The sequence below is a fragment of the Micrasema longulum genome, unplaced genomic scaffold, assembly GCF_059751315.1.
Source record: "Micrasema longulum isolate JH-2025_06_02 unplaced genomic scaffold, ASM5975131v1 h1tg002009l, whole genome shotgun sequence".
NCBI classification, from domain to species: Eukaryota; Metazoa; Arthropoda; class Insecta; order Trichoptera; family Brachycentridae; genus Micrasema; species Micrasema longulum.
Window position 1 is genome coordinate 325 of NW_028279178.1, and position 25,832 is coordinate 26,156.

At 32.7% G+C, this 25,832-nt stretch overlaps 1 protein-coding gene across 1 annotated transcript; it reads left to right on the forward strand.

The window, feature by feature from the left end:
* The first annotated feature begins 11,064 nt into the window (after positions 1–11,064).
* On the forward strand, positions 11,065–25,315 carry LOC148273281 (uncharacterized). Its single transcript, XM_088238928.1, has 13 exons — positions 11,065–11,129; positions 11,282–11,402; positions 12,533–12,699; positions 15,739–15,916; positions 17,025–17,276; positions 18,847–19,021; positions 20,122–20,258; positions 20,822–21,021; positions 21,266–21,349; positions 21,483–21,658; positions 22,768–22,919; positions 23,804–24,320; positions 24,359–25,315. The coding sequence occupies exons 2-12, from the start codon at positions 11,309–11,311 to the stop codon at positions 24,040–24,042; spliced, it is 1,854 nt and encodes a 617-aa protein (XP_088095054.1). The 5' UTR covers positions 11,065–11,129; positions 11,282–11,308; the 3' UTR covers positions 24,043–24,320; positions 24,359–25,315.
* The last annotated feature ends 517 nt before the right edge of the window (positions 25,316–25,832 follow it).

The window sequence follows — 25,832 nt, forward strand, 5'->3', positions numbered from 1 at the left end:
TGGTGACATTAGAGTTGACTGTTTCAGTAAAAACTGATAGGTATATTTAAACAGGGTTGCATCAAACAAAACACCAAATGTAACATTTCTTTCAATTTATATCTTATGCTTTCATTTAATACGTATATAAACATATCGAGGGGTTCTGGACCCATCGGTATAAACCGATGTACTTAAATAAAAACTTGATGGCAGGGGGATCGGTAGTGTATTTTATACACTATCTGAAGTCAACTATGATGTCATACTGAAGCTATATCATTTCAGTGCATAGATATGTGTACCGTTTCGTACGCTTCCCCTTGTTTCATATCGATGTACCTACCCAAAACTTGAAAGTGAGAGGTCGGTAGTGTATATTCGTAATCGCTTGAGAGAATTTATCTTCAAGTATACTGTCAAGGTGAAGGTATGACGTATTTATCTTCCTATCATAATCGAGGCCCAGTTATGTCCTATATTAGTTTGTAGATAGTTTACTGAAGCTTTCGTTGGAAATTATTTTGAATTTCGGCTTCAGTTCCTGGTTTATAGAGTTTTTTTTATTACCAAACTGGGCTAATATTCTGAACGCTCTCTAGGGGATAGATAACGCGTTACTTGCACGTATTTTACGTTCTAATTACGTGGTGGGAACGCTTTCTCTACCATCGCGGGAGCATTCAGAATCGCACTGCTGCTGAAGTAGTAAACAGTCAAATTGCTATTTTCGCAAATTTTTATGTATCGTATTATCGGCGCTATGATTTTTAAAGTTTTGTATTTCTGAAATTTTGCGTGTGACGTCTCAAGTTCTCTTCCGCTTCTTCTCGGTTACTTTCACCGATTGGTCCGTTGACGGTAAATAAATCGCAAATCTTCCACGGCTCTTTTATCATTGGTTGGATCAATACTTTTATTAAAATATTTTTTTCGTACACTTTCAAGAAACTCTGCCGTATAATTTGATGCTTTAATTTTTACCGCGCGTAAGAAAACATTTTTTGTATCTAATTTCCCGTAGGGCTGAAGTTCCTCATTTAATGTTTAATCCAATTATCCAGATTTCTGCATATCCGGATAACGTCTGGCGCTCATTAATCCGGATAATTTGAGACCTGTGAAGATCTATTGTGACGGGTTCCCGTGAATAGTTCTCGCTCTCCAAGCCCAGGTCTATACAGAGCCTGGCTACTGTGTGGAAGGCGAGAGTTTACATTTTTCTAAATCTCCCCCTCCAAGCCCAGATCCGTAAAGTATCGGGCTATTAGGTTGAGGGCGAGCTCTTTAACATCCTTAGGTTTAACCAGTGGTCCCCCGAGCATGAGGCTCTTTTTATGATGCAAAGCAACACATTCACATAGAATGTGTATAGGTGTTTCCTCATCTGCACTACAGAACCTACATCTAGAAGTTTCGAAAAGGTTCATTCGAGCAAGGAGTTTGTTCAATCTGCAGTGCCCTGGGCGGGCTCTAGTGTTAACCCTCACTTGATAAAGCTACGACACTACTGTAATTTTTCTACTGAAATTTGTATTACTGCGAAAATCGCTTTACTGAAACTTTATCAACTACTTTTGGTTTAAAATCTTCTCCTTATATTGCTTTTTCAAATTTTAAATATTACTTGCCATACCTGTTATTCCTTTTTTTCTCTGCTGCATTGACATGTTTTTATACTTTTAAACTACTTTTAATTACTTATATTGTATTTGTATATAAAATCAATATATTGCTGATTTTACTATGTGTCATTAATTTTGAAGATGCTTTTTAAATTGACATACATTTATTTTCTTATTTAAAGATTCTTTAAAGATTCTTCTCATCGTTTCTTTGAATCCCTTAAAATATGTAAGTGTATATTTTTGTTTTTCTTTTTTAAAAAAAATTTATTATTTTATTTTACCTTTACATCTAAGCATTTTTTCATTCTTTATTTTAATTCTTAACTTTTAATTACTTTTACAAATTTTCTTAATTTTTTTACTTTTAATTTTCTTTTAATTTTTAAACAATTTTCAACAATTTATGTTTATTTTCCTTCTCTTTTTTGTACTTTAATTAATAACCTTACATATAATTATTTTACAATATGGAAACTTCACTGGTCCATTAGAGTTAAGTCTAACTGTGTAAGATATTAAACTATGTAACTGTACTGTATGTTTCCTGAATAAAAGAAAATAAAATACATTTTAATTTAATTTTCAACTCAGGGGTGATATTCCAAACGATCTTGCGGCCGTAGAAAACACTTTTATCTCGCGTATTTACGTACAAAATACAATAAAAGTGTTTTCTACGGCCGCGAGAGCGGTTCAGAATAGCACCGCAGGGCGCTTGGCCACATTTAGTTAGGGATAAATTTTTCTTTTTTTATTTGTAATATGTATCTTTTCAATGAATAAATGCCGTGTTTTTCGGACCATAGGACGCACTTTTTTGCTCTGAAAATTCAAAAACAAATTAGGGTGCGTCTCATCGTCAGCAAAATACTGTTAATAAATAATATCTGTAACTTTAAACACCTATTGAAAATCAGCAGTGTCCATAAACAACAATTAGAATAGCTGCCATTAGACAACTGTCGTAAGTTTGTGGTAGATTACTAAATTACTGCATTCATGGCTGGTAATTACTTCTGCATTTACATATCATTATTGGTATTCACCTGCTATCTGCGGTCTCCATTTTGTCATGTACGATATAAACAAGACGGATCGGTAATGGAGGTATATTTAGGTTTAAGTTTCAAAACAGAACCACTAATCATTGATACGTGTAAATATCTCACGACTCGTGCCCGTCCAATTGACAACTGGGTGATAATTACCTCAGTGTCCACAGTTGACCCGTCAAACCATCTCTCATCTTGGGCCAAACACCGTACACAATACGCACGCTCCTTGTTTGCTAAATTAACTCAGACACTAAATTACAAACTCGCGATACCCAAAAATACGGCTTTAATTAATATATAATTAACGTCAGTTAACTGATCCAGAATTAAGATTCCAAACGTGTGTGTTAAACATGATTGACAATCTAAAAATACGACACAAATCATCCGACAAACTGCACGGGAGTTTTCCAACTTTATTTAATTATTTGGAAAAAAACAACAGTTTTTACATATATTGCATACAGAAAATAGAAATATATAAAAACTAAAAATGTTAAAACCGTCAATACAAATTTTCCACAGTGGTGTAAGCTATCGATTAAGTACATTATAGGTATCAAAATAAAATCAATTTAAAAATTGAGAAATGTTAGGCACTTAGAAGTTGCAAATAAAATAAAAATACATTTATTTATACATACTTCTGCAGGGTTGAAACGAGGAGAATGAAGGGAAGGTGTCTGATACTGCGCCGCGCTCCCCTCACTTCTCCCCTGCAGAAGTAAGCGACCATTTGTTTTTTTTTTAAATATTTTATTTACAAAAAATTTCTTTGTTCTAAATATTTTTTTAAATATGCTAATATGTCTTCTTGCCCATACTGATCATCGTGGTTTCGGATGTGACAGGGTTTAAAGAACACCCTGTATTGTAATAAATATAAAGTAAATGGAAGTAAAATTAATTTTAATTTAAAGTAGGTATAAGAAAAAAATATAGTTATTTTAAAATAATGTAAAAGGTAGAAAATATAATAATGAACATACATACATAATTACTGACATCGTATAACTAAACGCGTGTACTGTCTATAAGGAATTTTCAATATTTCATATAGGAGAGATGAAAAATGTCTGCGTGACCGGAGAGAACAGTATTATAATAATGACGTGCTTTGAAGAAAAAGTCGTTTTTCCTTGAGTTAGTCCTAGGTACTGGCAAATTAAATGTAGTATGGAGTCTTGTTCTGTTGGGGACAAGATATTCTAAAGAACTTGTGAGCAAATGGTTGTTTATACTGCTATTGTAAAAATATTGATCGCCCATTGAATTCTTACAGGAATATTTATAAAAAAATATTTTTACTTTTTTTGATAGCAAACCTTTGAAAAATGTTCTCTGTCGAAAAAATACCATTTTAATAATAATTATTAATTTCGAAACATTTAAATTAAAAAGCGTTTTTACCCTGGAATATTTCATATTTCATCCCTGGATAGTAATTATTTATTGAATCGGTATTAACTTTGTGGAATAATAAGATTAAATATTAAACACTTTGTTTCAAGACAACTCGAGTTTATTTTGAAGCACTGCTAGTTTCGAAAAGCACAGATTCTTCCTTATTATTATTCTTATTGTCATTTATTTATTTACGGACGTATTAAGTCTATTTAAAAACGGTAAATACATTTCTTTATAATATATACTGGTACAATTGAAATAAAATACAACTTAAGAAAATTAATTAAGGTTAAGACAAAAATGAGGAACTTTAGCCCTACGGGAAATTGGATACAAAAATGTTTTCTTAAAAAAACTTAGAGCATTCAATTGTACGCCAAAGTTTCTTGAAAATGTACAGAAAAAATAATAAAAAATATTTTGATAAAAACGCACTACTTTAAATGACGTCACTGGTTCATATGAATCAACCTATGATCTGAGAGCTATGGAAGATTTCCGGTCTGCTTGTCGCTTCTGGACCAATGGGAAGAACTGAATGAGAATAAGCGGAAATGAACCTCTGACGTTACACGCGGAGTTATTTCAGAAATACAAAACTTTAAAAAATCGTAACGCCGATAATACGATACATAATTTTTTTTTTAAAAATGACATAGTTTAAATTTAGAAAAAAATACACGAAAATTCAAATTCCACCTATAAACGAAATATTATAAACTTGGCAAATAAATGTTTTTCGCAAGAGGCAAAATTAGCAGTTCACAATGAAGCCCTGATCTCGACCCTGGTGTATGGGAGCGAAGTATGGACTTTGAAAACGGGGATGAAAGTAGGCTGAATGTTGAATGTAATATCTCAGGCGAATGTGTGGTAAAACTATGCACGATAGATGCACTATTATGCCTGTCCATTTATTATAGGAGCAAAAAATTCACAAACATTTCTTGAATACCCAAGAATAGGCCATGCTTTTGTGGGATTTTTTTGTTTACTATTTTTACTGTTTATATGTATTTCATTGCCATGTATTTATCCTTTATTTTTTGAATACTCTGTTTTACCTCTTATGTATATTGTAAAAAAAACAAAAAAACAATCACCGTTCCGCTTATGTTTAAACATCCACTTTTCATCATATCTTCCATCTGTTGACCTTTGTGATGTAAAAGAGCTGGTTGAGAATGATCTGGCTGAATGAGGAAGTTCAGTGTCTTTTATTATTTGTTAATAGACTATTATACTAAGCCAAAAAAATACAAAAAAATTGCGTATCTTATTATCAGCGCTATGATTTTTTAACGTTTTGTATTTCTGAAATAACTCCGCGTGTAACGTCAGAGGTTGTTCTCTATTAGTTCTTCCCATTGGTTCGTTTACGGTAAGCCAACCGGATATCCTTCCCAGCTCTCCCATCATTGGTTGGTTCATATGAACACCAGTGACGTCAAACAAAGTGTGAGATTTTTTTTTTAATATAAAAAAAATCGTACATTTTCAAGAAACTTTGCAGTCCAATTAAATGCTCTAATTTTTACCGCGCGCAAGAAAACATTTTTGTATCCAATTTCCCGTAGAGCTGAAGTTCCTCATTATTTCACCTACTACGCAACTCCTAAAACACTTTTTAATTTTTATTCTTCTTATATCAGTAATCTTATATTTAATCAATAATATTTTGAACATGTCAAAATGTTTGTAGATATGGCTGGAATCCACTGCATGGGGAGGAGTAAACACACTGACACTAGTCAATGACAGAATACATCCCCGTAAATGTCTACAGTTCCACATTCCCCTGTCACAAAAGTTTTCCATCTTTCTTGCAATAAATTTCATAGTAATAATGTGTATCCGAATAAGTTTATATTTTGTTTGTCTGTGCTCTATATTAATTTGTTAAGTATTATAATATATTAAAATGTAATTGCCTAGCTTGGAACGGGGTATGTACCCTTGTTAGCTGGGCAAAGTGAATATGGAATTGTATTTTGATAAAGAGTGTGAATAAATAAATAAATAAATAAATATTAATTACCTTGGAAAATGAATTGGTGATTTCTGTTCCATGTTTTTCTTATTTCGCCGGGATTTCGATGACTATTTCGCCCGATGATGACAATAATAGTTAGGAATCATTGACGGCGGAGAGATGTGCGTGATCGGGCGATAATTTCCACATTCTGAGGTATATCACCAGAGTAAGTAAATAAGTTCGACTTTTCCACCGTCATTGCCAACATTTGTGTCCGGCTAATACTTGTGATCATGTGACAAGACATGGGGCCATGGGGGATCAGTGATCGTGAATCGTGACATTCGTGACCATTGGCAAAAAGTGGCCATTTTTACCTAATGCATTAATAGAAAATAAACATAAAAAATAATGTAAAAATAGATCATATTGCTCCTAAAGGCCATAAACTTGACAAACTAGAAATTCTCGAAAGGAATAGATTAAAAAATAAACCCGACGTAGAATTACTTAATGAACAGATAACACACGTGCATTCTCCATTACTTTACCCATTGAAATATATTTTTGCTAATGACTTTTTACCCTTTGTTTTTCAGAAATCATAATTGACAAAAATCACACTCACGAATGATGGAACACTAAAAATAAAAAAATTAAACTCATTAAAATAGCATTATTTCAACTCATTAGTTAACCCGAAAAAAATTGATTATGATCCTTTAGATAAAAATAACTTTATTTGATTTACTTTCATATGATTTTGAATTATCTATCCCTTTTTTGTATAAATACATTGAACTCCTTAATAAAGATACCAGTCTCGAAGATGTCGCGAAAGCGATGAAACCGGTCATTGGATATTCTAAATTTGTGGATTAAAGTATCACTCGTCTTTTGTTTATATAATAAATTAATGCGTATGAAATTAATTTACACACTAGAGAAAGAATTTGAATTATGCTGGACCCATTAATAAAGGTGCAAAAGGCAATTATTAGAGTTCTATTCAAAAAAACATTTATGTTGTGAATCGGAATCATTATTTCATCCATCAAGTGTTTACAAAGAGACTTTTAGAAGACATTTATAAAAACATCACCATCCATCACCCATACGAAAAGCACCAGATGTAAAACTAATGGCAAAATAAATATTCCACAGATGAAAACTTATTTTGCCCAAAGTTATTCAATTTTTTTAAGCTCTCGTGTATATTTTTATTTTTTTTATTTTATAAGGTAATTCAACAAAGATACATGCTAGAAAACATACAATTTGAAGGTATTTGTCGGTACAATAATTTCACGAGCATATATATCTTCAAGTATAGAATAACACAATATAGATAATAATAATAATCATGGTTTATTAACAAAAATAACAATTACTTTATCTACTACATACACGGTTAGGTAATAGATTTCCCTGGATCATGTCTAGTCTGCCTAACTAGGTAGGTACAACCGCAAAATAAACAATAACTTTACCACCAACTAGTTAATTTATTATACAGTTATACAATATTAATTTATACCATTTATTATTTAAGAATGTTTTTTAGTAAATTTTCCGATTTTTCTCTAACAATTTTTTTACAAATTTATTTAATTGAATCCGGGTCATGGTTTTGCAATATTCGGGGAACATGTTAAATATTTTGGGGCCCAGAAACCTGAAATTTCTGTGCCCGAATTCAGAGTTTGTGATAGAATTACATTTGTTGTTTTTTATTTATTTCTTATACAGTATACAATAAAATAAAAAATAAGTTATACGTGTGTACTTATAAAATAATTAAGAGATTATTCGCAAAAGTTGGGTGAGTATCATGAAAAATAACAATTTTGTTTTTTCGGCTGCATTTATTATATTCCCGACACATGCGGGCCATAGGTGTTTGCCTGTTTGGTATGTAGCATTGCTTGAAAACAAAGGCAGTTTTCAATAAATAAAAAAATATGTTTCATCAGATTTCACATATTATTTCAATAGATTTGCGTTTTAATGATTTACACAAATATTTCAATTTAATTTTTGGGGCCATTTTCAACATATTGTAAATAACTCGCCAGTCAAAATTGGATCAGGGTGGGGTAGAGTGGGTTTGAACCTCGGACCTCTGATCCGTAAGTCAGTAACACTGGCTAAAAACGTGCCATGGTGAGTGCCGGGGGAAGGGATGGCTACTCTTATGTCATAAAAATAAAATACACACGGTTTTTCAGGGCCATACCGCGAAACTTCATAGGAGCATTCCTCGTGGTATCTAAGCTTTAAAAAAAATCCTAATATTTTTTTCCAAAAATGTTTTTTTTAATGATCTCAAAATGGAGTAAATCTTTAATTCCTCTAACTAGCATCCCTTCCACAAATCCCTACCCCTCTCCAACCAAAAAAAAACGTGATAAAAACGTATTTGACCAACGAAGCGATACGCACCAGACGCGGACAAGGGAAGAGGCTGGGTAGGGGTTTTTGAGGGGACTGCTTGTCCGAAAAATTAGGGATTTACTACATTTGAGTTTACAATTTTTTAATTTTTTTTAAATGACTTTTTGAAAAAAAATTATTACGTTTTTTTTTAAAGCTTACCATGAGAAATGTTTCTCTGAAGTTTCGCGGTCTGGCCCTGAAAAAACGTGTATTTCAAGAATTTTTAGAAGTTTTCCTGAAAAGTTTAGGCTGACTGACTAATGGGACTTCTCAAATGACCGATTATATTCTTCAGGCTTAAAAACAACAAACCATTTGTAATTCTCAGAATCAGATGACTATGGTTGTGATTTTTACTATAGTTATGGATTATTTCATTATATTCGTCAAGCTGTAATTAATAAAGTAAAATTGACAAATTATTATAGGCCTGTTAGGGAGAGCTGGCGCAAGCAACACATTTACACATTGCGAGTATCAGTGAATAAGCGCATGGTATGACGTCGAACGACGCACGACACACACGCATTATGAAAATACTCGAAAAGTCTCGTGCAAGACAATTACTGCTTTACTCGTTGCTAATGATATGATCATAAAATATATACCGGTTGCTCCTGCGTTCGTCCAAATTTCGCTGCTGTTCTTAATAGTAAAATTATAATAATATATACTCAATATATAGTCTCCGTGGTGTAGTGGTCAAGACGCTTGACTCACGCACGGAAGATTCCGGGTTCGATTCCCGGTGAGAACACAAAAAATTAAAATGTGATTTTTCTCAAACCTGATGAAATAGCCTGATGAAATAATAGTACCTATACAATTTATTTAAAAACACGATCAACATATAAGACATTGAGCTAACTTTTATGCCAATTCATATTCATCCCACACTGTGTTAATGGTGAAGAGATCTACAAAAAGCCAGAAGATCTATCTCAAAGAATACCAAGTTGTGTGACAAATTGACTAATGAACACATTCTGAATATTTTTGTTTTTTTTCTGTCAATTTTTGGCGTATAAAACGTATTTAGTCAAATTAATGCATATAGCTGGTTTTCAAGGCGCAACAACGATATCTTTGATAACTTCTTTATTGAAATCGTTTATTAGAAATACGTTTTTACACATACATAAATACCCATATTATAGGTTTGCCAAATGTGTATTTTCCATCCATTATAATGTGTGGAAAATACACATATAATTTAATTAATTTACATAGAACAAAATATAAAAACGTAATGGTAGGTAAGTACAGAGAACTTGTTTATCTATAAGTGTACTTGTAACTTGTATTATGCATTTTAATTACATTGTATTAATGTGTATCATGATGAACACGAAATATTAAATAAAAATGTACTCATGTAAAAATAAATAAATATATTAAATTTTCCAAACCCGTTGTTTTTTTTTGTATACACAACCCTCTAATCCAACAGAATGTTTTAAAAGATACCATATTTGGTTAGAATTAAATTGACCTCTTTTAAACCAACATGCTGTATATTACGTTTTTTGCTATAATTTTTTTTTAACTATGTCTGTTACTATGTTTCTTACAACGTATTTTGTTTTTACTACGTATTTTACTGGGTTTCAAATATGTTTTTAACTATGCCTTTTACTATGTTTCTTATTATGTACCTACTTTTTTTTTACTACGTATTTTACTGAGTGTTCAAATATGTTTTTCACTATGTCTATGTTTCTTACAATATATTTTGTTTTTACTGGGTGCTGAAATATGCTTTGAATTATACAGGGTGTTATTTAAACCCTGTCACATCCGAAACCACGATGATCAGTATGGGAAAGAAGACATATTAGCATATTAAAAAAAATACTTAGAACGAAGAATTTTTTTTAAAAGAAAATATAAAAAAAAACAAATGGTCTCTTGCTTCTACAGGGGAGAAGCGAGGGGAGCGCCGCCGCGTGGTTGACGGTATATCAGACTCCCTCCTCGTTTCTCCCCTGCAGAAGTAAGAAACCGTTTATTTTTTTTAATATTTGCTTTTGTAAATTTCATTCGTTCTAAAAATTAATTTTAATGTGCCAATATGTCTTCTTGCTCATACTGATCATCGTGGTTTCGGATGTAACCGGGTTTAAAGAACACCCTGTATATCTTTCACTATGTTTCTTAATATGTATTTTGTTTTTTCTATGTATTTTATTGAGTTTTCAAATATGTTTTTTACTATGTTTTTTTATAATTTATTTTACTATGTTTTTCACTGAAACATTGTGTCTACTACCATTATTATCAATTACTGTTTTTTTTTTTTTTTTTAACTGGCTTAAAACGGGTTAAATAACCGTAGTTAGATAGTCAAAGCAACTTTGTATAAATGTGTAATTTTATGCATATAATACTTATGATGATAAATAAAAAATATATAATAATAATGCATTTCCATGAGTTTTGCGAGCGTGCTAGCCCTTAATAATCGACGTATACGTGTTTGTTCGGTGTTTATCACTGAATTTATAGAGTTCAAATAAAGATAATATGTAATTATTGGGTATATTATAATTATTTATAATCATCGCTGTCAGTGTGTGTGCGTGTGTCGTGTGTCGTGTGTACGCGCTGTACGCAGTATACGAGTGTGTTACGCGTCCTTTAGCGTCGGAGGTCGTGATAAATTTATCAATTCCTGTTTCTTTGCACAGATTGCGCATAAGATTACTTTTGATGCAGTTACTCGATCACATTTCTCTTGTATTTTATTTTAAAACGGATATTTATCTAATCGGTGTTTGTGGCTAACTTATTTATCATTTCAGTTTCAGCTTCCGCCGGACAATGTGACAATGTATTCCTATTACTTGTTGGTTCTTTTACTCGAAACATTATTTTTTGCGAATTTTCTATCAATAACAGAGGCCAAATATGTAAGAGGTTCAGGTAAATGTTTTTAAAATATTGTTTATTAGTTATATTATCTCTCTGATATATTGTACTGGATTCTTAGTAAAAAAAAGGCAAAATATTGCATGGTAAAAAAACTCACGTTCTTTCGTCAATAGTGATGTTTTCAATATTTTTATTTATTCTATAAGGTAATTCAGCAAATATATGAGGTTTGTAAACAAGTTTGGCCAAAGAATACTTCATTATACAATTACTAAAATTTTCAATAAGATTCCTAAGCAGATCTTTAAAAAAATGTTGACAAAACTTTTAAGAAAAAAAATAAATAATGGCTAATATGTAACGAGGCTTTATATTGATTATTATTTTACGTTTAGTCGTCAATTAAAATTTTTGTAAATAAATTTTGTGTGAAAAAATACGTATTCTTTTAGTTCTTAATAATGTTTATATTACTTTTTTAATTTATGTATATAATTTCTGTAACTTTTTTCTTTGTTTAGTGGGTTTCATTATTTTCTGTTCATGTTAAAATACTTTTTAAAAAAATCTAAAAAAAAAATTTTCAAAAACATACAATTTTAAGGTAGGTATTCGTCGATATAATTTCACAGGCATAAATGTATATTAAATTATAGAATTACACAAAATAGAAAGAAATACTTTTTTAAAAAAAAAAATATTTAGGATTTATAAATTTGTAGAAAATAAAAATACAAATCCAAATGTCTTATACCATAAAATAGTATACAATACAATGAAAAAAAGTTGTACTTACATGTACACTTATTTACTAAAATTTATTTTTGAGAGATTATTCTCAAAAGTTGGGAACTTTTGAGAATTGTCTCAATATCTACTAAATTTTATAATTGGTAAATATAATAGTTTACACATATATAAAGCTCAGCCTCATCAAGTGAGAGAAGTCTCGACTTCCACACAGTAGCCAGGTTCTGTATAGACCTGGGCTTGGAGGGCGAGAACTATTCACGGGGACCCGTCACAATAGATCTTCACAGGTCTCAGTGACTTCAGGAGCTTAAAGCATAGCACTGACCCCCACCTCTAAGAATAAAAATGACGTGATTTTTCATAAAAAATGGCTACAAAAATCAGTCTAATATTAGTATTTTTAATGAATTATTAGATCTTATTATTAGTTGCAGATGGATGGAGCTTTCAGCCAAACGATCCTTGGGTGTTAGTGGGGGAAGAAGTCATGTTTTACTTCCATCCCTTGGATCCTAGGGCAGACCCCCCCGCACTATGCTCTGTTAGTTCCTCGAATCGTACTTTTACCGCAGATCCAACTTTTCCAGGAGGAAAGGTAAAAACTGCCTGAAAAATTTGTTCATTTTTCAAAGAAGTTACAGTGGAACCTCGCTTAGCAATCATAATTCTTCCCAGAATCTTACTCGTAATTTTAAACACACAACAATGTTTCCGGTATTTATTGATTTGTTTATTGTTCTATGAACCTTTTACAAAATTAGAATAACAGCAGTGAATAAATTACAAACTAAAAATGTATACATTAGTAGAAATAACATCTGTTAGATATAAAAATATCTACCTACATAATGAAAGGGTAAATTAAACAATATAACAGTTAAAAGCTGTTTACACGTGAACAATACGATTTTATTTTGTCTTGGGACTCAACCATTGTCCATGTGTAAACAGCAATTTGTAGGACAAAACATCGAGACATTGTCACCATGATAGATGGGTAAGTTATTTCCGCGGAACAACAACTACCTCCACTACCACGCGTGGCCCCATTGTCCTCGTGTGAACGCACACGGACAGGACCTTATGACAATAGCGATTTGCATATTTTTTAATATGATTAATAAAATGAAGGCAAAAATAATTCCTCTTTAACAATTCTAATACATCTTGGTATAAAATAAATAATGTTTTTCGTAAATTCACTTGTAATAATCACTGTAGTGTATTAATTTTCACTGAGCTCACTTGTGAAGTGCGACTGAATTTTCGTATTGTTCCAGCGTTCTGTCCTGCGCAGTCCAAGCTGTTCACCAAACTGGGACAAGACAATATTGTCATATCTATTGTAGTGTACATGTAAACGATACTTTATAAAGAAGAAGAAAATAAAACTTAGGTTTCAAATGATTAAAAATTACAATGTCAAAAATTCTCACAATTAATTCAGTATGCAGTAATAACAGCTTGCCCACCACATACCGCACACCGCATCTGAGGACATAAGTCTCCTTGGCGGTGCCCACATAGACGGAAAATTTGCTCGTTGCCGAGCAAGAAAAGCAGCCCGAAGCAGCTCTCTATAATCTGGTAGTCTTAGTATGCAGTAATTACTAATTAGTTATAAATATATGAAAGGGACTAAATAAAATGCTGTGAAATGCAATGCAAATCCATAAGCTTTTCGATAGTCAATTCCTGTCTGTGCTCTTCCATAGCTCATAATTTTTTTTGCTATCCATCTTCATTCCAATGAGGTTGCTTAAAGATAACAATATCGTTGTAATGTAATGTATTTATTTAGATAATTGTAAAAAGAAACTTAAACAACTAGTTATAACTTACATTCGAATCAATAAGTACAAAAATAATTTCAGTTCCTATATTTATTACAAATTATCAAATTCAGACACATTATATTTCCTAATTGGTTCGTATTTTCCATTCTTCATCTGATTGAATTATTTGAGCAACTTTGTGTGAGTCATCTCTCTGTTTCTGTTCATACAAGGGTTGATTATACCATTATTTTTTGTTAGTTTTCATAAATATTATTTTATTAGTAGGCATGCTATTGTCAATTACTTTCCTCACAGAATGATCTGCTCTATAATTCACTTCAGGTGTTTCATTAATCCAATTTTCTTTTTGATGCTCCAGACACATTTTCAATTCGCTGTAATTTTATTTTTGCCCATTTTATTGCATGTTTTTGACACCAATCTTCGAAGAAATCCCATAACAATTTCTCTCCAATCCGTGCCTCATGTCTGAGGATGGTGATTACGCCTGACTCCAGGCATGGCTCGTCTGTGGACAGTCTCCCTCCATCTGGAACGGTCTTGTGCTCTTCTATAGGCATTCGTCAGTGATGATTCTGATAACTCAGTGACTGTACCGCTCCATCTTGTTGGTTGACATCCACGCGACCTTGTCCCTTCGACCCTTCCCAGGAGAATAGTTTTCTCCAAACTATCAGAATCTCCCCTGGAAATATGCCCAAAGAACTGCAGGATTCTTTTCTCGCACATGGATATCAATCTTTCTCCTATGTCCATAACAATTTACGGTCTTGATTTTGAATGACACACAGCTGCATATGTTCCTGTTGACTACATGCTCAACATGCACAGTCTCAAACCAACCGTTCAATGCCCAAGGTTTTACGATCCGGGACTTCCCTGAGCCAGGTTCCACTGTATTAGTTATTAAGTGACTGTAAAATAGTAGTTCTAGGAATATATTTTCTTTATGGTAAAATAAAATGAGCAAAACAAGCAAAAAAACTTGTCAATTATATTAAATGTATTTATTTTAGATAATTGTACAAATAAAATTTGAACACCTAGTTGTAACTTAACTAATAAAAAATATATGTACAAAAATTATTTCAAAAACAAAACATTGTTATAAAATCCAGACGCTTTCTGATGACACTCTATCTACCTATATGGGTGTTTGTTTTTAACAAAAGTCATAGCCATCCCACGAAATGATGCAATAGACCCATCATCCTTGATCTCTTTGGGCAACGCATTAAACATCTTTGAGTCCTTTATGATACAGATTGTTTTGAGTTGCCTGGATTCTTGTTTTGAAGAGTCTGAAACCTTCACCTCCCCTTATTGGATAGCGACGAATTGCATTATTACGTTAAATATCGCAAAACATGTATTCAGGCAACAATTTATGTATTAACACTAAAGTACTTAAAATTACTGATTACTTTACAAAAAGCATGTTCAGTACCGTCAACATATGCTGAATCTTTATATATCTGCTACATCTCAATATTGTCCTCATTCCCCTATTCTGAGCTATCTGCGTGACATTATTTTGATTTTCAGTGCTCAGAAAGAGAACACTAGAACAATGATTTAAACCCGGCAAAACAATTGCCTTGAAAATTAAATTACTTGTATTTAAACTGAGATGTTTTCTTATTCCATTTAAAAATATAGCTACATACCTTCTTAGAAGAAAATAAGGGTCGATTCTTTAATGATGTTAATAATAAAGATTCAGTAAAGATGTTGGCAGCTTGAAATGCTGCTTAAGAAGTATTATTTTTGTATATTGTTTTCTGTTTTGTTTATTTATTTTTATTTTCGTCTGTTATAAGAGCATAAATTTACAGGATTATGAGATATTATCCGGATTTCCAGATAGAATTCATATCAGTGGAGACGGTTCTAATGGCTGCATAGCGAGGATAAGAAATTCTTCCCATATTAGTGATGACAAATGGAAGTTTCAAATAAAGGTGAATAGCAGAACCGACAAGGAAATATCAATAGTTAGTGTCTCAATTATTGGTAAGATCTGAATTATTGGTAATTATTCAAACGAACTTTCACACATAATGACATGATTTATTGAATATAACTATAAAAACGAAAAACTTTTTCAACAGCAGTTATTTTCAAATTCTACATGAGTTTGGAAATTATTGGATTGGATTATCTTATCACAAAAGTATAAAAACTGAAAGCAAATTAGATAGCTAATTAAAATGTAGATATGAATGACCGAGAAAAATTAAATAAAAAATAATGATTACTAAATATGCCCTTTTTTGAAAAATATTCCAATCGCTTTTTTAGATTCTCTTTCTTTTAGAAGAATACAGTTTTGTGTTTGAAAATGAACCAGAATTCTGGGCGAGTGTTTTTGACTCAATGGCTACTTTTTGGTGAAATTTCTGAAAATGGAATGAAGAGTCAAGAAAAGTCTGCCTTGTAGTATAGTTTATAGGTGCGTTTGTCTACCCTACTTGAAGTAAGTACCAGGATCAATTCCTGGGAATATCGACAATTAGTATTTTTTTGTAAGATGGGTTTTCACCGCAATATAATTTACCATACTTATAGTGAAAAGGGCAATAAAGGCAGTAAAGTTAAATTAAAATAAAATTTCAGTTTACAAAATTGAAATTTTTGAAAGAGTAATTTGTTTACTCATAAAATTCCCCGTGGTCTTCAAAACGGTTTTCGAGTGTGTGGAGAGTAATATTGCATTGCCCTGGGGGGCAATATTGCGTAAAACTGATCACCTTAACTTCCAGTAACAGATTATTTTTTCTTAGATAAAAAATAAATATTTGCGTTCTTATTATTAACCAAATATTTAATTTTGAGGGCCATTTTCACCGAGTTGTAATTAACTCAGTATTAGAAAATGGGAATTAAGTTGGGGTAGAGTGAAGTGGGATTCGAACTATGGACCTTTGATCCGTGAGTCTGAGACCCTAGCCACAGGACCACAAGCTGATTTTATAATGATCAAGATATATTACAGTATTTTAATGCAGTACCCTATGCACCATAAGGGTTTCATGATGATAATATTTTTTTTCTGTCTTTTTTAATTGTTTTTATTATTTTTTACTAATGAAATGTTAACAGCTTGGAATTTGTATTTAAGATCCGCCAGATAAAGAAATAACAGTGTCAGTTACAATAGGATCCCACGTTACCATAAACTGTAAGGACTTAATGAAGTATACAGCTCCGTACTATTGCAGGATCTATGGTAACAATGGAAAACTTATGAGTTCTGACTGTTCTACTATTGTGGATCCAGTCAAACCTCAACATATTGGCGACTGGACTTGCGCTATTGCTCTATTTGGTGCAATGCGAGAACTTAATTCCACCATCAAATTGATTGAACAGGGTGAGTTATTATTTTTTATTATTTATTACTGTAAAGAAAACACGCAATAAACTTTATCTGGAAAAAGTCTTGTATTTATTGTAAATAACTGTGATAAATATTAAAAGTTCAAATATTTAAGGTTTTAACCCACATTTTACAGCCTCCAAAGTATCACTTTGAACTTTTAAATCAAATAGAACCAAATAGATTTTAAATGTCTCAGCATCTCTTATAATCAAGTACATATATTTTTTGATACTCATTTATTTATCGTAGGAGTGTTCCCATTTAGATGTTTTTACTCATTTAAAAAAAATATGTATCAAACCGTAATGTTCGAAAAAGCGGTTTCATCATTTCAAATATGTTTTTAAAAAATGTGTGCATCTTATACACATTCTGGCAAAAGGATTTAACTCAATGGACTTAAATCCTTTTACTAGAATTGGTTTAAAACTCATTTGAAATAATGAAACCGCTTTTTATGTTTATGTTATTTATTGTTAAATCTCTTTGTTGTAATGAAGATGCTTGGAATAATACTCTGGATTATTTAAACTGGCTTATTGTAACTTAAATAAACAAATATACAATGTAATTCTAAGGTTGGAGGTGTTTAGTAGAAGAGATAAATCTAGAATGAGCTTACCAGAATATGTGTGTATGCATTCAAATCACTAGATATGTCTACCATACTCAGGCTTCCCGCCGTAAACGGGAGGCCACCTTCCCGGGCAGGGCCAAAAGGCAAAGCCAGAAGGTTGGAGCACGACTACGATTCAACCTCAATAGCCCCGAAAATGACTTTCCACGTGGTCCCAATTGTTTAAAGAGGCGAAGGTACTCAGCAGGCAGAGCGGAGCGAAGACCAGAGAGTGAGAACACACACAAGCTGGAAAGACGGAATAAAATGCCATGTTTACTTTGTCAGGGATCAGAGCTCAAGTGATTTATTAATATTAAAATATAACCTTTTAAAGTATCGGGCTCTCTGCGGTGCGGGCTGTAACGATGCCTGGTGTGGAGTAGAGTGGCCTGGAGTGAAAAGGGTCGTACTATAGGTACCATGTCAGCTATAGGTCACGTAAATACTAGCGCGCTCTGCTTGTACGGGCTATTTCGCAGATAGCCGCAATACGCAAAACTTATATATTTTCTTAATTTCTATATCGGCCTCTTTTGGGCTTATAAAATGGCAAATTATCATAATTTATTATTTTTATAATAGTTTCTAGACTATAATTTCATCGGTATCACTGAGACCAGACTCGAAAGCAAACCTTCATCTCTATTGAGGATCCACCACTTGGCTTACAAATACCGGGGTTTCTAGCTAATTTTTGCTTTAAATTTGCGTGTCCGGAACAACAAATGAATTCCGAATCGATAAATTCTATTGTAAAAATCCCTCTTTGTCTACTTTATTTTCTCATACTCAACCTGCTTACGGTGCTCTTCGTTTATTTTCTTTTTCTACTTTTATATTTATATTTGTAAAAATGTTTGACCGGATGTTTGTACTACATTTATACTTTCTTATTAATGTAACTTCTGTAGTTTATCCTAATAAAAATAAAAAACATTTTAGAAAGAGAAAGTTTGGTGAAAAATATTACATTACAACAAGACCATTTGGTGCTTGAATGTAAACTGCGCATGTCCTCTTCGAGTGTCACGTGGTGTAGAGTTCAATCTCCTCACGGTGACAGGATGCTGCTGTCTCCTGGACTGATACATGGAAGATACTCGGCTCTCTCTACACGGTACTACTATTTTTTCAATTGCTTTTTTCATTGATTACATTGATACTTATGATTTGGATTAAATTTCTGCTTGGATCTAGTGGTTAGATTATTCAATTCAACTCAATGTTACACATTTAAGTAGTAGAGAAATAATATTTCAATAAGAATATTTCCAATTTAACCCCAAATTGCTTCATGATTATGCCAGGCCACACATTCATTTGTTAGTTAAGGACATGGTGCTGCAGCTTGGTTGGAAAGTTCTTAAGTATCCGGCAAATAGCCCTGATCTTGCCGCTTCCGACTACGATCAATGTTCGTCGATCAGTCGTTATCTATGCAAATCGACCTGATAGGTACACACTTCCAAACAATCGAAGAGATATGAAAATGGGTTTATGATTTCGTCGTGTGAAAACTGTCATTATTTTCTTCGCACAGAATCCATATGCTCCCTGATAGATGCCGCAAAGTCATGGATAACAATGGCGAATATTTTTTTTATAAATAATTGACAGGTTTTTATTTACAAATCAAGTTTGAATATCGTAAAAAAAATACAAAATATATCACTATACTTAATGTATCTTAACAGAAACAAACAAATCACGAGGAAGATGTATCAGATATATCTAAATGGAGTTAAGGGAATATGGAAATCTCTTTTCTACAAACATACTCAAAATATATTTATTGTTTTCCGATTTTTTCTAGTCTGATGTCTGGCAGTTCTGTCAAGTTATATATAGGATATTTAGTATCTCTCTCTCTCTTCAATCTGTGCCTCATGTCTGAGGATGGTGATCACGCCTGACTCCAGGCATGGCTCATCTGTGGACAGTTTCTTCTGTAGGCATTTGTCAGTGATAGTTCTGATAATTTAGTGATCGAGCCACTCCATCTTGTCGGTTGACGTCCACGCGACCTTGTCCCTTCGACACTTCCTGTGAGGATAGTTTTCTCCAAACTATCAGAGTTTCCCCTAGAAATATTAATATACCTATGCCCAAAATATAATATTTATACAAAATATTGTCAATTTAGTAAGAAATACTATCATACATAATGCTTACTGCACCGAGTTCTCATTTCGTACATGTTTTCAAATATCTTTTTAGACTTGCCGAGAAAAGTTGTGGAATGGAAATCAAATTACCGCTAGATCCAGCTACGGATTATGGACAGTGGAGAATGGAAATTGGAAAGGCAGCCGATACATACACTGGATGCTTTTTCTACCTCCCCGACGACAAAGGTATTTTATTTTTATCTTTACCAACGTAATTTGATTTGGATCCATCATTCCATAACTGAAACATTTATTTCGATAATGTAGATACTCAAATTAGGATGTCTCCGGAGCGATTAATTTGCTTACTGATTAGAGTTAAAAACTAATTTTTTTTTCAACCCTCTGGATACTGATAATGTTTTTTACAATTATTATACCGTGTGTTGTTCTTCTTTCTTGCCAGTCTTTTGAACTTCACTGCAGCGTCCACCATGTCATCAGTATGGTCATTTTTTTATGATAAAAAATTTGTGCAAGAATTACCCATCTGTCTTTTCTATAATAATTTGTGTAACATTTTTTCATTCGAATGCATTACCTTTAAGTGCGGTAAATATTCTTCATACATCATGACCCTGGAGAAGTTTCATTTTCATGTATATTTCCTTTTTCTAAAAGCTTTTATGACAAATAAAAACATTGCATTTACATAATTCTAAAGAATGTGTTACTTGATAGATGTGATTTTGGAATGTACAAAAAGCTTTATGGCAAAATATATTTTTATTTAATATTTTTTATCATAGAGGTGTTTCCCAGTGCCTTACCTCCAGGATCAGTACAGCATGAGGTGGTAGAGGAAGGGAAGACCCTGACAATCGGCTGCTCGGTTCCATGGCCGGCCGCCTACTGTTATGCGCTTCAGCCCGATGGAACTCCCGTTCAGACCGGCAGCATAAAACAAGAAGGGTTACTGAGAGTCGGTGTCTGCTCCATCAAGGCTGCCGTAAGCTATATCCAAAACTGTTTTGCAAGAAGAGTTAAAAAATACAAAAATCCTATTTATTTATTAATGTTTCGCTAAACACATCAAGTTATGCCTGCCTCTTATAGTAGCTGTGGCGCACTCAAGGGTGCGGGGGTTTTGGAAATCATAACACTTTCCGAAATTAAAAAATCAATATCACACAATAAAAAAATCAAACCAATTAAGCTAATGATTGTTGATTAAAAATTATTGTTTGTTCTAGAATGTGACAATGCAACAAACGGGAATGTGGACATGTGGACTGTCCTCCAATGATGGAACTAAAGATCTTCTCTTCTATACAGATGTTGGTAAATTATATCAGTTTGCAACTCCCCATTAGGAACTTCCAAATGGGAAAAATTGAATTCAAAATTTCAGAAAAATATAGGTACACATATCTAGTAAAACAAAATATAAATAATTTTGATCTTTCACAGGTGGAGGTTTATAATAGAAAGTTTCAGGCTGAAAAGGGAATAGTGGAAGCTGTATCAGGACAGGTATTGACCTTGTTATGCCGTTCCGCTGTTCAGCGTCCCCTTCGATACTGTCGTGTAACTCCTCCTTCAGGGACGCCATACTCCTTATTTCCTAACACTACTAATTATTCCAGGTATCGTTTTACACCCACTGTTACAAATATCAATTCAAAAGCTTTGCAATAAAAACAATATTTTATATCTTATGAAGAGGTTGTACATGATAAAATTATTATTTCGTACTTGTAACATAGAATATATAAAGACTTTATTAAGTTTGTAATACAGAAATAATTCAATTGAAAAAAAAATATTTGTTAAAATATTCGATTTACCAAAATATTTCAATTTTGGGGGTCATTTTCAACAAGTTGGAACTCACTATTAAAAAACGACAATCAAGTTGAGGTAGAGTGTAATTTGAGCCTCGGATTTTTGATCCGTGAGTCCACAACACTATTCTTATTCTTAGTGGTGGGAGTCAGTGCTATGCAAGCTCCTGACTTCACTGCTACCTGTGAAGATCTATTGTGACGGGTCCCCGTGAATAGTTCTCGCCCTCCAAGCCCAGGTCCATAAAGAGCCAGCTACTGTGTGGAAGGCGAGAGTTTACATTTTTCTAAGTCTCCCTCTCCAAGCCCAGATCCGTAATGTATCGGTCTATTGGGTAGGTGGCGAGCTCTTTAACATCCTCAGGTCAAAACCAGTTGTCCCCCGAGGATGAGGCCCCTTGTTTACATCATAATGTAAACAATCACATTCACATAGAATGTGTATATGGGTTTCCTCATCTGAGCTGCAGAACCTACATCTAGAAGTTTGGGAAAGGTTCATTCTAGCAAGGTATTTGTTCAATCTGCAGTGCCCTAGGCGGGCTCTAGAGATAATCCTCACATGATGAGGCTGAGCTTTATTAGGTTGAAGGCAAACCATTGCGAGTACCCTTTTACCAGTTCCTTTGCATGGTTCTGACCCAGAACACTAGCCACAGAACCACAACCCAATTTATAGTAAAATTTGACTACACAACTGTTATTTATTTATTTTATTGGGTAAACAAACAGTACGTACATAATATATTGACAACTTCTTTCTACTCGTATATTAGTGTACACCAATGCACACACCAAAAAAATTGTTTACACTTTAGACAAGAAATAATTAATTAAATATCTGCTTCTCTCAATAGTTCTATAATTTTTGACTCTTATTATGATCTCTTTAGGCTATTTATTTTTTCAAGATTATCTTACTGGGGTGCGGGACTTGAGTTTGGAGAGTGCGGAGTGAGGATAGAACGTGCGTCACATGAAGATGTAGGGATGTGGATGTGTGCTACGTCCTTTGAACTTTTCAGCTCGGAGGAGTTTGCAACAATCACAGTGGGGAGTTTAAGTTAGTTTACCACATAAGTTTATTCTTAACTTCATTCACAACTTATTCTAATATGATTGTGATGATATGAAATATTTAAATAATAATCAGCCAAACTTAAATACCTTAGTAAGTGTAAATTTAAAGGTCTCATCAGATAACTATTTTATGTAGTCTTTGTATGGTAACTTTCTTAAATGTTAAAAATCTTTAAAAATGTGGCTTGACCCGAGTGCCGTGTCACATCTAGGAATATTAATAGTTTTTGCAGCCTTAGTGAAAGAGTTTTAATTTTGAACTATTTATTTATTATTATGAAAAGGCAAAAATAAATAATTATTTACATTAGTGACTTTTCTGTTGCTAAATTATTGCATTTGCCAAATCTTCGATTGAAGGTTGGTATTTTGTACATTTTTTTTTTTCAATCATTGTTCAAGTTTTCGGTAATCATTACAACTTACAAGCATTACAAATATCTTGTTCATAATGAGACTCTTCCTCATTCTCCAAATGATTTATTTTTAGATACATGAGTTTAAAGTTGGCGAACTCTCAAGCTCAGATTCTGTCTTGAAATTCTGTAAGTTGCAACTATTAATCATCACATTGCATACATTCGAAAGCATTTAATTTTGTAGTACTACAGACTATTATATCCGGAAATTTATACGTTTTAGTTGTTACATAAATATATGACCAAAAAGGGTGATTTGATTATTCTAGGGCAAAGATTTTCCGTAAAGAATGCGTGTCACCTAAAATATCTTGGCCACTTATAATATGATGTTACCAGTGTAAAAATCAGTTTTATTTATGATTTTTGTAGATTTCTATAAGACATTTTTATTGATATTCCCATAATATATAGTAAATGATAAATAACTTCTTAATCACATTTTCAGAACCTTCAACAGCATTTACCATTGGCATGAGTTTGGCGGGCGTGATTTTTATATCCATCATTCTGGGCATGCTAGTTATTGGGTATCGCAAGAGACAAGCACAGAGACTAAGGGAACAAGACAGGACGCCCTCTCTGTCTCCTTCTAGCTCATCAGATGCGCCCATAAATTCAACTCCTAACTATGCGCTGTATGGAGCCAGAAACTCCCCGGTCTGTAGATTAGTAAGACAGACTTGAAAAATATATGATTTGTGTGTTATCTGTCAATAGTGATATATTATCAATTTTATAAATAAATATGGTTGAATTAAATCAAACAATATTTTTTTATTATTTCAATACCCTTTAACATGGAATTAAAAATAGTCCAGAAAGAGCGTAAAATCATATTTTAATACATCGATCTGTGTCCAAAAATCCCCCACTATGCCCTAATTTCGCCGCACGCATTTGTGAATAAAAAGCAATTGGTTAATTTCTCTAAAATTTTATTGTGCACGCGGAAAAATATTTCCGTAGATATATATAGATTCCATAAAATATATATCAATAGATTGACACAACAGAGAAGATAAGTAAAGGGTCATTTAATAAAAGTAATTGGGTTAATGAACTTTGAACTTAAAATATAAAACAAATTTTATTTGACATAAAACGGATATTTTTATATCATGTTAAATAATATTTGATGTTTTAAAGATAATGTCGGTCAAATGTCCACCACAGAGTTGTTTAATCCGAGGTCTAATTTTCATTAGTTCTCTCATTAGATGAGCAAAGTAGGGTAAAAAAATTTACTACCCGGGCAACACTAACGAAATGCTCATTTTGTTTTCTTCGACAATCTGACAGATGGAAAAATAATTCAATTTTTAAGTTATGTATTTGCTACTTACACATTCACTTGCTAATTACATATGAAATGTGATCCCATCCTGTTTCTTTAAGATCTTAGAAGTATTTCTACACTTTAAAAGGACACAACACGGTATAGTTGAATTCAAATCTGGAGTTGCGTACTGAGCGACGTCTACAAAGAAACTAATGAGTCAAAACGTAAAACTACTCATTTATGAGTAGTTTAGTCACCTTCTGGTTGATGCTTGTATGTGGTTTCTGGACTATTCTTAATTCCATGACCCTTAATTATTTTTCATTTAAAGCATTTCAAGTTTTTTTCTGGCATGCATCGTTCACATTAAAATGCAGTATTTTGTGTAAATATGTTAGAATTTTGATTTGACAAAAAGTTTATTTATTCAGATAAGAATAACAAAAATAAGGAAGTTCAGTGGTTTTTTAAACATATATAAATGTATATATGTATCAGAGGAGGTTCCTTAGTATGTGCATAAGTGCAGTGCACTGCCTAGTAAAAATATGTGTAAATAAATTAGTAATTTTACTCAAAATATGTTATAGATACAAAGAAACAGGGATTCATTGCAATATTATACTCGTAAACATCATAATATTCAATACTAGCGCCAAAAGATCTAGCGATCGACTCTAGCGGACGATTTTCTCATCTTGTCTACGCATGCGCAATCGTCCCCGTGCATATTCTGCTTTGCACAATTCTTTACCCTGAATTTGTATGAAATATACCATATCTCCTAAAATTGTCATTTGAGGGAGACAGACAATGCTTCATACCGGTGAATCGTGCGTTAGAGAGAAAAGATAATATACACTCGGGGCATTGCCAACGCATGCGCAGATATGAAGTTTGAAGTTTGTTTGTAATGTTACTTTGAACATGTGTAATAACATGATATTAGTATGAATTTAGTTGATTTAGTTATCTATAACGTGCGTATAATGTTAGGCGAATTTAGCGTTCCTGGTTTCAATGCGCGGGCTGTCATACTATTGCTCGTTTATCACGTCAGACCTGTCATACTGTTATAATATTATTGAACTTAATATACAAGTTGACAAAGTGTAAAGAAATGCACTGCCAATGTTTTCGGTCAGGAGCCGCCAGTGATATGGATATATAAATATTGTATTATCAGCGCTATAAT

Bases quoted from the DNA above. Each gene is read 5' to 3' on its own strand.
- LOC148273281 (XM_088238928.1), top strand. From the start codon at position 11,309: ATGTATTCCTATTACTTGTTGGTTCTTTTACTCGAAACATTATTTTTT. The intron at 11,403-12,532 runs GTAAATGTTTTT...TCTTATTATTAG, and splicing joins CAAATATGTAAGAGGTTCAG to TTGCAGATGGATGGAGCTTT. The intron at 21,022-21,265 runs GTAAGCTATATC...TGTTTGTTCTAG, and splicing joins TCTGCTCCATCAAGGCTGCC to AATGTGACAATGCAACAAAC.